Source organism: Gymnoscopelus braueri (genome assembly GCF_963280865.1).
Source record: "Gymnoscopelus braueri genome assembly, chromosome: 13".
Lineage (NCBI taxonomy): Eukaryota > Metazoa > Chordata > Actinopteri > Myctophiformes > Myctophidae > Gymnoscopelus > Gymnoscopelus braueri.
In genome coordinates this window covers 9376800-9389860 of record NC_137615.1, presented here as the reverse complement: position 1 = coordinate 9389860, position 13061 = coordinate 9376800, and the positions used below count along the sequence as shown (strand labels likewise).

General features: G+C 41.4%; 1 protein-coding gene across 2 annotated transcripts in view; it reads right to left on the bottom strand.

Moving 5' to 3' along the window:
* Positions 1–13061, bottom strand: part of engase (endo-beta-N-acetylglucosaminidase) — a 22722-nt gene extending 9661 nt beyond the window's left edge. For both annotated transcript variants that reach the window (XM_080447128.1, XM_080447129.1), the window contains exons 1-8: positions 12942–13061; positions 12160–12239; positions 10351–10552; positions 8752–8900; positions 7765–7919; positions 5561–5709; positions 1580–1751; positions 141–247 (exon numbers count right to left, since the gene is read on the bottom strand). In XM_080447128.1, coding sequence (XP_080303254.1) covers positions 141–247; positions 1580–1751; positions 5561–5709; positions 7765–7919; positions 8752–8900; positions 10351–10552; positions 12160–12239; positions 12942–12994 — 1067 coding nt within the window. In that variant the 5' untranslated portion in view covers positions 12995–13061. The remainder of the gene's footprint in view (positions 1–140; positions 248–1579; positions 1752–5560; positions 5710–7764; positions 7920–8751; positions 8901–10350; positions 10553–12159; positions 12240–12941) is intronic.

The following is a 13061-nucleotide window of genomic DNA, read 5'->3' as shown; positions in this document are numbered from 1 at the left end:
GGTCTGTGGCGAGGTGAAAAAAACAAAAACAAATTAAAAAAATCGCTGGCACTGGTGAGTACATTATGATATTAAACTCTGGCATGGAATGTGTTAAAGGGTTAATAATGCCCAGTGTGGACAGAGGAGGACATGCTCACTTATCCTGGTTGTCGCGAAACACAGTCTTATCATGGTTGTGCTCATAGACCCAACCTGGAGCAAAGATGGCCGTGGAGAAGTTGTGTTTCCGAATGAGCTCCAATGCCTGCGGATGGACAAAAAGGAAATGAATCACCTTGGGAAACATGTGCACACAAATACAAGCATGCACATGCATGTATTCTAAATCAGTAGACTTCTAAAATCAGTAGTTCTCGAACTTTTCTGTGCCAAGGACCCCCAAAATGTTATGTATTCGGCCGCGGACCCACATCTGAAAATGTTTTGTGCCAGGCACGCCCCAGAAGAGAAGATTTGTGTTCGCATTTTTTTTTAAAAACACTTTAAAGATTTTTTAAAAAATGTAAAGAAAATAGCAGAAGTACGAGCTTGCAGCGCGGCACAAAGTGATGCACTGTGAGCTTGTATATCTGCTATTTTCTTTACATTTTTACTGTTTACTGTTTTGATTTACTGTTCTAAATCCTAAGAGTGTTCTGAAAAGCTTATGTTGCTACAGTATAGCTAAAATCTATATAGGCCCTATATACTTTGTTGACCAGGGTCCCCCAGGGGTCTATACTTGGGCCCCCTCCTTTTTTCCCCCTCTACCTCAAAATCTTTTTTTGTTGATAGGCTGCCCGAAAACAGCCTATCAACAAGCTCACAGCTTGTTCGGTGGTCTAGGACTCTTCAAAATTGGTTTTCGGCATCGGACCAAAAGGTCTGGCGTCAGTAGGGTTCTAATTACAACAACAGCATGTCAAAAGGCAGACGGACAGGTTTTGTACCGCTTCGTCGACAGACAATAATACATAACTACTGGTGTACTGGGACGCACAGCTCCAAAACATTCACTCATAAACACATATGCAAGACTGGAGGGGAAGAATGACACCTTTTTGAAACTGCAGATAAGGGCCTTTAACCCATTAATACCTGGAACGCATCTGTGTCACTTTAGATTTCTCTGGCTATTCAAAAATAGCAGATCTACAAGCTCGTAGCGCGGCACCGAGTGCCGCGCTACGAGCTTGCAGATCTGCTATTTTTGAAAAATCGTGAAAAATATATTTTTAAAAATAATATTTTTTTATATATTTTTTCCCAAAAATTGTTAGAATTTTGAATTTTTTAGACGCGGCCTCAGGTCTTAATGGGTTAAGGACACAATAAAGAAGGAACAGGAAGGAGGGCAGTCTACTGTGCTGATGTACTGTAGCTGTTTCATGTATAGAACACACACACACACACACACACACACACACACACACACACACACACACACACACACACACACACACACACACACACACACACACACACACACACACACACACACACACACACACACACACACACACACACACACACACACACACACACACACACACACACACACACACACACACAGCGCCCCCCCCAGTGGCGGCTTTACCCTGTTGGTGTCGAACATGCCTCCCACCACCTCCCCCCTGGCGAAGACGTCCACGCCGACGTAGATGTCGGCCTGTCGGCCCCGGGCTCCGTCGAAGGCCTCCATCCCCTCCAGACTCTGCTCGGTCCAGTTGTAGTTGGTGAACAGACCGTCGCATGCGTCGAAAAACACCCTGAGAGAGAGAGAGAGAGAGAGAGAGAGAGAGAGAGAGAGAGAGAGAGAGAGAGAGAATGGAATGAATCTGGTCGCACAACAATTTCTGTATATCAAGTATATCGTTGCTGTCGGTCAGAAAATCTCCACAGCTTATCTTTTTGTGCTTTTTCGAAACCCTTGATCATAGTACAGCAGTAGTTTTCAACCTTTTTCATGCCAAGGACCCCTAAATTGTTATACATTTGGCCGCGGACCACCATTTGAAAATGTTTTGTGCCAGGGACCCCCAGAAGCAAAGATATCAGCTAATTTTCGCTTTAAAAAAATATAAATATTCAAAGATATTATGCACACTTTTTCTAAATAGCAGATCTGCAAGCTCATAGCGCGGCACTCGGTGCCGCGCTATGAGCTTGTATATCTGCTATTTTTTGAATAGCCAAAGCTAAGCGGTTAAAAATGATCGTGACGCGATGTTAACTCATTTAGCTGGGGACCCCCTTGGTACTCCCTCAAGGACCACTGGTGGTCCCCGGACCACTGGTTGAAAACCACTGTAGTGCAGCGTCACACAGAAAGCATCAGAAGTGGCAGATCCACAAGCTCAAAAAACGGCGGCGCGAAGCGACGCGTTTTGAGCTTGTGGATCTGCCACTTTTGATGCTTTTGAATTTGAATCCTGAAAAGTTACAGTTTTTGGACGTACGAGGCTTCCACCCCGACAGAGACGATATACGGTAAGAGATAAGTAAAAGATCAAGGTCAAAGTAAGAAAGAAAACAAAAACACATGAACTCGTACACATTCTGTCCATTATCAGAATCAGAGTATGTATGTTTTCATATACAGTTCAGGGTAAATGTGTGTATCTATGCCTTTACGGTACAGTACATACAAAATAAATATGTATGTATTTGGTTATTGGCTCTTACCCCGAGGACTCTGTACTGTAGTTATATATAATCAAATATTGTGATGTGATGACCTGATTTCGACTCCATGGACAAACTGTCGATTTTACACTTGGTTGCATGCTGAAAATAGCCGATCTACAAGCTCACAACGCGTCGCGCTGCGACACGTTGTGAGCTTGTAGATCGGCTATTTTCAGAGCGCAACACCAGAGCGCAACCAAACTTAAAATGACTTGTCTTTTAGTTCTACTGGATCTCTTCTCCACTAGTCCCTCACTCACTAACATTTTAGTCTAGCTTTTATTTGTTGACGAAATTGTCCATACATTTAGTCTCAATGTTAGTCATCATAGCTTAGTTTTTAAATAGTTTTTATCAGTTTTTCATCAGTGAAAAAAGGTAGTCGACAAACATTTTTTGTCATAGTTTTAGTCGACGAAATCAACACTGGTGGGTGGTTGGCGAAGCGGGCTGTGCTGTGGCCAAAGAGGTTTAGGCCAGCGGTTCTCAAACCTTTTCATGTATTTGAAAATACAAAGAGATAAACGAGAATGATTCGTTCACATTCTCGTTCAGAAACGCTATTTTCTAGTGTTCAAAATTAACAAAAGTACAAAAGTATTGGCATCAAAATATACACAAGTACCAAAAGTAAAAGTACTAACATATTTGAAAATAGCCGATCTACAAGCTCACAACGCGTCGCGATGTGAGCTTGTAGATCTGCTATTTTCATATAGCCAACTTCAAATACATTTTATTTTTCTTTCAGAACTTCATTTGTGCGGTGTAAAAACAATCACAGACAAACTTGTGAACTGACTTCTGATATCTCATGATCGGTGAGCCATGTTTAGTGATCAATCCTCTTAGAAAGTCACTTCTTCATGAATGAGACATTTTCCGCATGCCCCCTTTTATCTGCCTGAACCTCTGCCACTGACACACACACCTGCTGTTCTGGTTGAGTTAAATCTGTCAGGCTCTAATTATAATCACAGCCTTTTCAAAAGGCAGATGGACAGGTTTTGTATCGTTTCATCAACAGACAATAATTACTCTACCGGTCTACTGACACACAGCTCCAAAACATCACTCATAAACACTTTCTGTTTTGAATAAGCATGTTCCTTGCAAGACTAGAGTGTAAGAATGCCATGCAGCGTTTTGAACTTGCAGATAAGGGCCTTTAAGGACACGATAAAGAGGAACAGGGAGGAGGCCTGCATACTGTATATGGAACACACACACACACACACACACACACACACACACACACACACACACACACACACACACACACACACACACACACACACACACACACACACACACACACACACACACACACACACACACACACACACACACACACACACACACACACACACACACACACACACACACACACACTAGGGCATTAACGAATAGTGATTTATGGTATTCGAATTATTCGACCCAAAAGTATTCGAATATTCGATTATTCGATTTTTTTTTTTTCAATTGCATTGATGACTCGACTCAAGGAATGCGAGTTGACGTCACACCAGAGCTCACAGCTGCATGTCTGCTCTAGAAAAGCCACAAAAAAATATATATATATAAATATATATATAAAAAGGCTTTTTTTTTTTTTTTTTTTTTTCCGAATAGTCGAATAGTGGTTTGATATTCGAATATTCGAATATTCGACTATTCTGTGAATGCCCTAACACACACACACACACACACCCTTGTCAAGCCCTATAGATTTCATCATATGACAAACGGCAAAAATAGGACATCTACAAGGTCACGTGTCCCGATGCGACGTGTTGAGATCATGTTGATCTGTAATGTTTTGAGCAAAAATGCTTGGTAGTAATTTCTTGACCGACTGGCAGTGTGCGCAAGAAATGTGCCGCTGATCGGTTCAGCAGTTTGCGAGACTAGCCCCAGACAGACAGACTGGGGACAGACAGACACACACACACACGTGTCTACAGACTATAGAAACAGTCAGCACTCAAAAGGTGAATTTTCTTTTAATTTTTATTATTTACCGTAGCAGCAGTCTCTGACAAACGGACGCGTTTAGGCTACTCAGGGCTTCATCACCATGCAGCCAGCTCTTCGACAGAGCCACGCCATATGTGCCACGACTATTAACAACAAATATTGTATGCGTCTATTAGGTTATTGGCTCCATTTTAGAGGATGAAACAAAAGTTTTATCCTACTTGTGAACTGATCTTCGTTTATCTCGTTTATCTCTTTGCATTTTCAAATACATGAAAAGGTTTGAGAACCGCTGGCCCAAACCTCTTTGCCCACAGCACAGCGCAGCCCGCTTCGCCAACCACCCACCAGTGTTGATTTCGTCGACTAAAACTATGACAAAACAATGTTCGTCGACTACCTTTTTTCACTGACGAAAACTAAATAAAAACTCTTTAAAAACTAAGCTATGACGACTAACATTGAGACTAAATGTATGGACAATTTCGTCAACAAATAAAAACTAGACTAAAATGTTAGTGAGTGAGGGACGAGGGAGAAGAGATCCAGTAGAACTAAAAGACAAGTCATTTTAAGTTTGGTTGCGCTCGGGTGTTGCGCTCTGAAAATAGCAGATCTACAAGCTCACAACGTTGTGAGCTTGTAGATCGGCTATTTTCAGCATGCAACCAAGTGTAAAATCAGCCGTTACGACGCCATCAAGGCACCGCCAAAATACATTTTAGTCGACTAAATCAACTGTAGATTTAGTCGACTACAATCTTACGATATTTAGTCGACTAAAACTAGACAAAAACTAAAACATTTCAGATGACTAAAATATGACTAAAACTAAATGGAATTTTATTCAAAAGACTATGACTAAAACTACATCTAAATGTGCTGTCAAAATCAACACTGCCAACACACCCACCTGTTGCTCTGGTTGAGTTCGTTCTGCCACCTGAGCTGCCCGCCCTCCAGCACACTGTCGTACCACACCGCCTTGCTGCCGGGGACCCTCTCATGCAGCTGGTCCGTCAGGTAACGCAGGAACAGAGGCGCGTTCTTCACCGCGACCTCCTGGGAGGTAGGGGACAGCAGAGAGCCTCGTTATTACTTGCGTCGTGTGTCTGTGGCAAGACGTGTGTGTGTGTGTGTGTGTGTGTGTGTGTGTGTGTGTGTGTGTGTGTGTGTGTGTGTGTCTTTTTGATTACAGTTTCTCCTGTAGATCGCTCTTCCACCTTTCTTTCTTTTTGTGGCATTTATTTATTTATTTAGACCTGAGGTTAGGAAGCTGAAAGCAACGTAGGTCTCCTACTCAGGTGTGAGCTCTAGGGGGTGCTCAGGGGGTCGGCGACCCCTTAGCTCTGACACTATGGGGGCTGGGGGGCTCACGCATGCTCCACATGCACGCGCGAGCACGCACCGTCAGCGGCGGTCTTTAACACCTTAAAGTTTAAACAATAGCCTCTCAAGGTTCGTGCCGTCAGTGGCGAGCCTTTCTCAATAGCCTCTACCTGGCTGCTTTGCATAACATTAGGCTAATCGAGAAAAGCCATGGACTTGAATTGAATGCGTTACATTCCTCTCACAATGAGAGACAACAGTCTCTGCACTGCAGAGTGTGAAGGGGATCGCTTAGCAGAGGACCCAGTTCTCTGAGACAAGACAAAGACAAGTTGTCTGATTATTTTAACTACTTATGTGTGGGTGAGTCTATGTAAAGGGCTTTTATATAAAACTAAAAGGAAAATAAAATAATTAATTAATTGAAACAAAAATAAAAACAACAAATTAACAATGCAACAAAATAATAAGAAATATAATTACATTAATAATCACATGTTGAATACAGTATTTCAACTAGCACTGAGCTGAGTGGCTATGTGCACATGCCCGCCCGTGCGCGTGCACGTGCGCACGCCGTGACGTCATAAAATAGAGCCCCCATAGCTCAAAAATCCACAGCTCACCACTGGAATCGAACCAAGAGGCTTGCAAGCCCTAGGTTCAAGCCCTATCCAGACCAGCAGTGCTCACATGTACCGTATTATGTGTTAATATCATCGACTATTTCTTCATACATAAGCAGAAAGTACGATGCCAGTGTAGTGCAAGGTGTCATGTCTCTGAAAACAGCTTATATTTTAAGTGGAGAGTATATCTTCCTTTTTTTTAAACTGTCCAAAACGTGTCCAAAACGATGACAAAGCAACTGACCAAAATCTAAATTGTTCATTACCCAGTATGTAGATGAGTGGTTCTCAACCTTTTCAGCCAGCCACCCCCCCAATATAATAATATTTGAACTGGGGACCCCCCCCCCCCCCACCCTGACAAGCACTTGGAATGTAGGAGTTGGGGCATTCAATTTAATTTGACTCGGTTCCACAGACAACTATTGTGAAAATAGCAGATCTACACAAGCTCACAACGCCTCCAGATCTGCTATTTTCACAACATTTTCCTCTCATATTATTTCGTGTTTGACCAGTTTTTATAGTATAGTTTGTTGATGCAGTAATGGTCTTTTTTTTTCAGGTATTAACACAATACCCACCATGGATGGACGCATAAAGTCGTTCTATTAAAAAAATCAGGCACGCTGTTTTAGGCACCGTAACACAGCTTTGGGATGATCCATCGTCACTCAGAGAAGAAGTATGTGGATGTGACGTCGTTCTAAAAAACTTCACATCCATCCGCCCTGACTATGGGATTTTCAGAAAAACACCTCTAACTCAGTTGCTGTTTTTTGCATTGAAAACCACCAGTTTTCAGTGGGCCATAGCCCCAAAATGGCGGATCGCGGTTGGAATGTTGTTGTTCCTCTGAATACATAGATCTCTCCGCCTCCCCACGGGACACACACGTCGCTTCCACGGCGTTTCAAATATCATCGGATTAAGGTCATTACGCTGGCAAGGGGATAACAAATGATGTTTAATACCTTGGCGGGTGATGTGTTAAAAAGGTATTAAAAGTCCTTCAATTCTGGTCTGGGAACCATCTGGGGGACCCCCCAAAAATCATGTGGGGACCCCCCTGGGGTTCCCGACTCACAGGTTTAGAACCGCTGATGTAGATCACAGTGATAGCATTGGGGGGGGGGGAAATAAAAAAAATAAAACTCACACTCAGGGAGTTCTCTATGTTAACCAGCCAACCATCAAAACCGTAACAGTGGCTGATCTGGACCAGTTTGTCAGCCACGGCCCGATACGACTCCTCGTCCTTCAGGAAGGCCTCGCACACTTTGGCCCCATCCGTCCACTCCGTGATGAAGGTCCCTGGGGGAAAAAAACAACCAATCACGGCATCCGTTTTTTCAAGCTGCTGACCAATCACAGCATTGATTGCTCGATTGAATATTCTATTAGACAGAAATGTAAAAACAGCACGAGTACGGTCAAACACTTTGTCTAAAAGGATAACACCACTCGTTCACTGAAATGAACCTTTTTTCCCACCACTAGATCCTAGCATCATTTTGTCATGCCGCTGATCAACCAATGCTAACCGAGAGCACATACTGAATGACTTTAGGACTAAATGATTTCACATCACGGGATGTGTTCTGTTTTCAAGCACAGTACTATTCAGATCTTAATCTTGACTAAAGCAGGCAGTACTGAAGCAGCTGTCATGACGCATTAGCCTGGGTTCAAGTGTAGATTTAATATTTACATGGTCACGACACCACCAAACTCTTATTTCTTTCACATCTTTAATGAATGGTCAAAAGGACTTTGGTAGAAGCTGTGCCAGATACTGTAGTGGTGAGTCTGTTTAAACTTTATACAGATTTAGACTCACTCCCTATTCACTCTGATCTTGCACTTGTACTTCACTCTAGATAAGAGCGCCTGCTAAAGGCCTAAACTTCCCTTATTATTCAAGGTACAACTGAGCACATATACGTGAATTTGCATATGCACACATGCAAAGAAATAAATAGACACACACACACCCACACACACACACACACACACACACACACACACACACACACACACACACACACGGACACACACACACACACCTAAAGCTGACCACTTTTTTACGATGAAAAGCCTGGATTCAAGTATATTAAGGAATCCTTTTTAATCCCATGTCGCTCACCCAGGACGATGACTCCATGTTTATGTGCAGCGTTGGTCCACACAGCAGGAGGAATGGTCACCATGACGTGGGTGAAGTAGTTGAAGATGTCTATGTATTGCCAGTGGTAGAAGGCGTACGGAGCCTCCGAGTGGGTCCCCTGGGCGAACCTTAACAACACAGGACGTTTGACAGCATTAACAGTAACTCAGGGGTCTTCAACAGGGGGTCCTCATAGTTACTACAGGGGGTCCGCCAAATATTTGTGTGCAATGATTTTATTTTTGGGCTGTGAAACCGCCCCTATAAGTGAGGTTTGGATATTTGTACAACAAACCCTGCACCGTGATTGGCCAATCACAGTCTATTCAGGACTGTGATTGGCCAGTGTCACATGACACATGTGCATAGCCCTATATAAGAAACCATAACTTTAAAAAAAACATGAATTTGTTTTTTTTAAGTTATGGTTTCTTCCATCATAAAGACTGTTTCAATAAATGTATTTATTTTTTGTACATGATTGGTTGACTCCATTCAGTATTGTGATTAGCTAGCAAGACACCGCCCACTTCACACAGGGTGTGATTATTTTACATTAACCACTTGAACCCTAGCATCCCTTTTCTGAGGAGAACTGTAGCCAAAAATAGCAGATCTGCCAGCTCACAACGCCTCGTAGATCTGCTATTTTTGGCAAAGAGGTATAGGTGTAGAGGGTAAAAAAGAGCAGACCAAGTAAACAAAAAAGTTTAATCTTAAACACAATTTTATACAATATATAGAGGGGGTCCCTGCTTCATCTCTCTCTCGGCTAGGGGGTCCTTGGCCTGAAAACGTTTGAAGACCCCCTGCAGTAACTACTGTCAATTGTTTTGACAACAAAGATAGCCTATAACTACAAGCTCACAACACACTTGGAAATGTTTGAAAATGTTTGCCCTGAAGTAGTGCTGCACAATTAACCGAAAAAAGATCGTGATCTCGATTCAGACACCTATGCAATCTCGATTTTAAATTATGGCAATTTTTTTGCCATTTCCAAGAGAATTGTGTGAGAATCGTGTGAGAATCGTGATCTCAATTCTTATGGAGGAAAATGTGATTTTCATCATTTGAGCAAGAATCGTGCAGCACTACCCTGAAGGTCTACAGTGCAATCAGTTGTTCATCTGCTGGTGACATTTCATTTCGGTTTGAGTTGGCTCACAGTAGTTAAATTAAAATATAATAAATGTTTGCTCATCATAATAATCCAATTTACTTTATTATTCTGAGAGACACAGAAGAGCAAAACAAACGATCCAAGTGAATAATATCTCATTTGATGTTTCACACCCATGCTTCCCACTATGGTGTATTATCCAGCAACGGGTGACAGTGGTAGCTAAGTTTGTCTAATTACTTAATCTGTTGATGCGATTATGATAAAGATGAGGATGGGCAGACCTGTTTTGACACACAACTGTGAAATTCCCCTTGTTTATCAGTAGAGGCTGCGTATCGCACTTTGAAAACTCAGTCGTTGTTTTTTTTGCTATACAAGTAAAGCTTCCCCCGATTGTAACTATTACTGAAATTGTCGTCGTTAGTTACAGCCCAAAAATATGAGGCCCATACCTGTCGTCTAGGTAACCACCCATCATGTCATGTGACACTAGAGTGCGGCGGGGGGAGGCGGCTAGCGGAGGCTCCCGATCGGCCAGCGGGACGGTCGCCACATCGAAGGGGTTGGCCTCGCTTCGTTGCCACGACAACAGCTCCTCCAAGGTCTGAAGGCCACTGCTGGTTGGTTCTGTGGTGTCAGCGTCATACTGCTTGGCTGGGAAGCGCAATGAACGGAAGGTCAAACACAGATCACATTCAGCATAGAGGGTGCAGTAGGTAATCAAACTAATCGATTTTATTATTATTAAAAAATACCGATTGATAATCGGTAATTTAGCAAAATAATCGATCCCTATTTTAGGTGGACACTTTGACAAAAATAGTGAAATTGGTAGATCTGCCAGCTCACAATGCATCGCATCTGCTATCGTAAGTGTAAAATAATTTGTTGGAATATCAAAATGTATAAATCTTTTTCAGCTTCTCAATAAATACAAATTATTTGATTAATTGAAAAAGTAATTGATAGAATTATCGATAGTCGCAGCCGTAATTCAGCAGTTAGTTATGCCGAATGTACCGGCTGCATAAGATGGTCTCACTGTGTGATTTGATGTCATGCGACTGTCTTAACCTCAATACACCACTATAGCCTACTGTGTGTAGGCTACTATCTAATAACCTAGCAAATTGAAATCAAACTATTGCATTAACCACATGAACCCTCGTGTCCCTAGGCTGGGGTGAACCTTTAGTGTATCTATGTAGGGTAGAGCAAAAACAGGAAGGGGCCCAGTACAGAGCCCTGCGGGGACACTGGTTAACCCATTAAGACCCGAGGCCGATTGTGAAAATGCCTTCTAAATGCCTTGTAAATCAGTAGTTCTGAAACCTTTTCGTGCCAAGGACCCCCAAAATGATATGTATTTGATTGTGGACCCCCTTCTGAAAATGTTTTGTGCCAGGGACTCCCAACATTTTTCAAACACTTTTTTCAAAAATGTTCAAAAATAGCAGATGTGCAAGCTCGCAGCGGGGCAGCAAAGTGACGCGCTGTGAGCTTGTATATCTGCTATGTTTGAAAAGCCAACGCTGAAATCTAAAATGACACGTGAATGCTTTCACGGTATTAATGGGTTGAATAAGTATAGGGTTTTAAGTGGTTGTATCAGTACTATTAAGTGACTGCTTCATAGCTATTCAAGCATTACAGTATAAACTGGAAAAATAAGTATTCAATATCAGGATAAGAGTGTAATTACCAGTGGTGGAAAAAGTACTGTTTTACTTAAGTAAAAGTATCAATACTGCAATGTAGAAGTACTCTGTTACAAGTAAAAGTCCGGAATTAAAAATGTACTTGAGTAAAAGTACAAAAGTATTGGTATCAAAATGTACTTAAAGTACCAAACGTAAAAGTACTAAAATGTTTGAAAATAGCAGATCTACAAGCTCACAACTCGCCGCGATGCGACGCGTTGTGAGCTTGCAGATCTGCTATTTTCAAATAGCCTAGGTATAAAATAGGGCTAAAGTGGTTAATGTATGTTTTATAATGTAATAATTTATATCTGCAAAATAACTAGTAAGTAACTATAGTTTTCAAATCATTGTAGTGGAGTAAAAGTACAATATTTGCCTCTGAGATGTAGTGGAGTAGAAGTAAAAGTATTGGAAATTGGAAATACTCAAGTAAAGTACAAATACCTCAAAAGTACAGTACTTAAGTAAATGTACTTAGTTGCTTTCCAGCACAGACCACACTGCATTATATATGAATGTATTTGTCATGTAATATAGTGGTCATGAATTCAACCTAACCTGGCAGAGATGATGGTGTGAACTTGATGACTTCATGAACACTACTGGAATCCATAGGCTGATCCAAACAAGACTCCAACCTGGGAATGAAAGCATACAGTTTGTATCTACATGTAAACGACTGCATGGAAAAGATGTTGCTCAATATGACTGGGGTTACAAATCAAAACAAACAGTAAAATCCTCAGTGTTCATGTATCCATTCGTAACTCTGAGAGTGTACCAGTGGAACCAAATGGACACTGATGTTTCCAGTTGGTTCCATTTGTACACTCTTGATGTTAAAGCTGCTGTTAGTGATTTATTTGTTGTTATTTACTTATTAACTTTTTTGGTTATTTACTTAATGATGAGGATATTATTATTATTATTATTATTATTATTATTATTATTATTATTATTATTATTATCATATTATTATTATTGTTGTTGATTATGTTGATGTTTCCATCATTTCCAATTGCACTTGTTTATCCTGTTATATGGATTCTCTGGATCAAAGTTTTCTAAAGAGCTGGTGAGAGAGGGAAACCCCTGTAACTGAACATTGTATAGAAATTATTACTACTATTATTATTACTGGGAATATAGATCTATCCAACACACATTTCAACGACGAAATACCATTTGCACCACCTTTAAATGAACAATGAGGATTTCAGTGTACCAGAATAAATGTTTAACTATGTTAGCAGCTTTGATCATAGCCTGATCTGCTGCACTCTTGCATGCATCATGCGAATACAAAGAAGCCTGAGTATTTATAGTGCAGTAATATTTACCTGCTTGTCTCTCCTGCAGCCCCTGCTGTTGGTGAAGTGTCCCCTCGCTCCATTGTTGTTACAGCAATGTTACAACAAATGCTATGAATGTAACATGAACTACACTCAACTCTTCCTGTT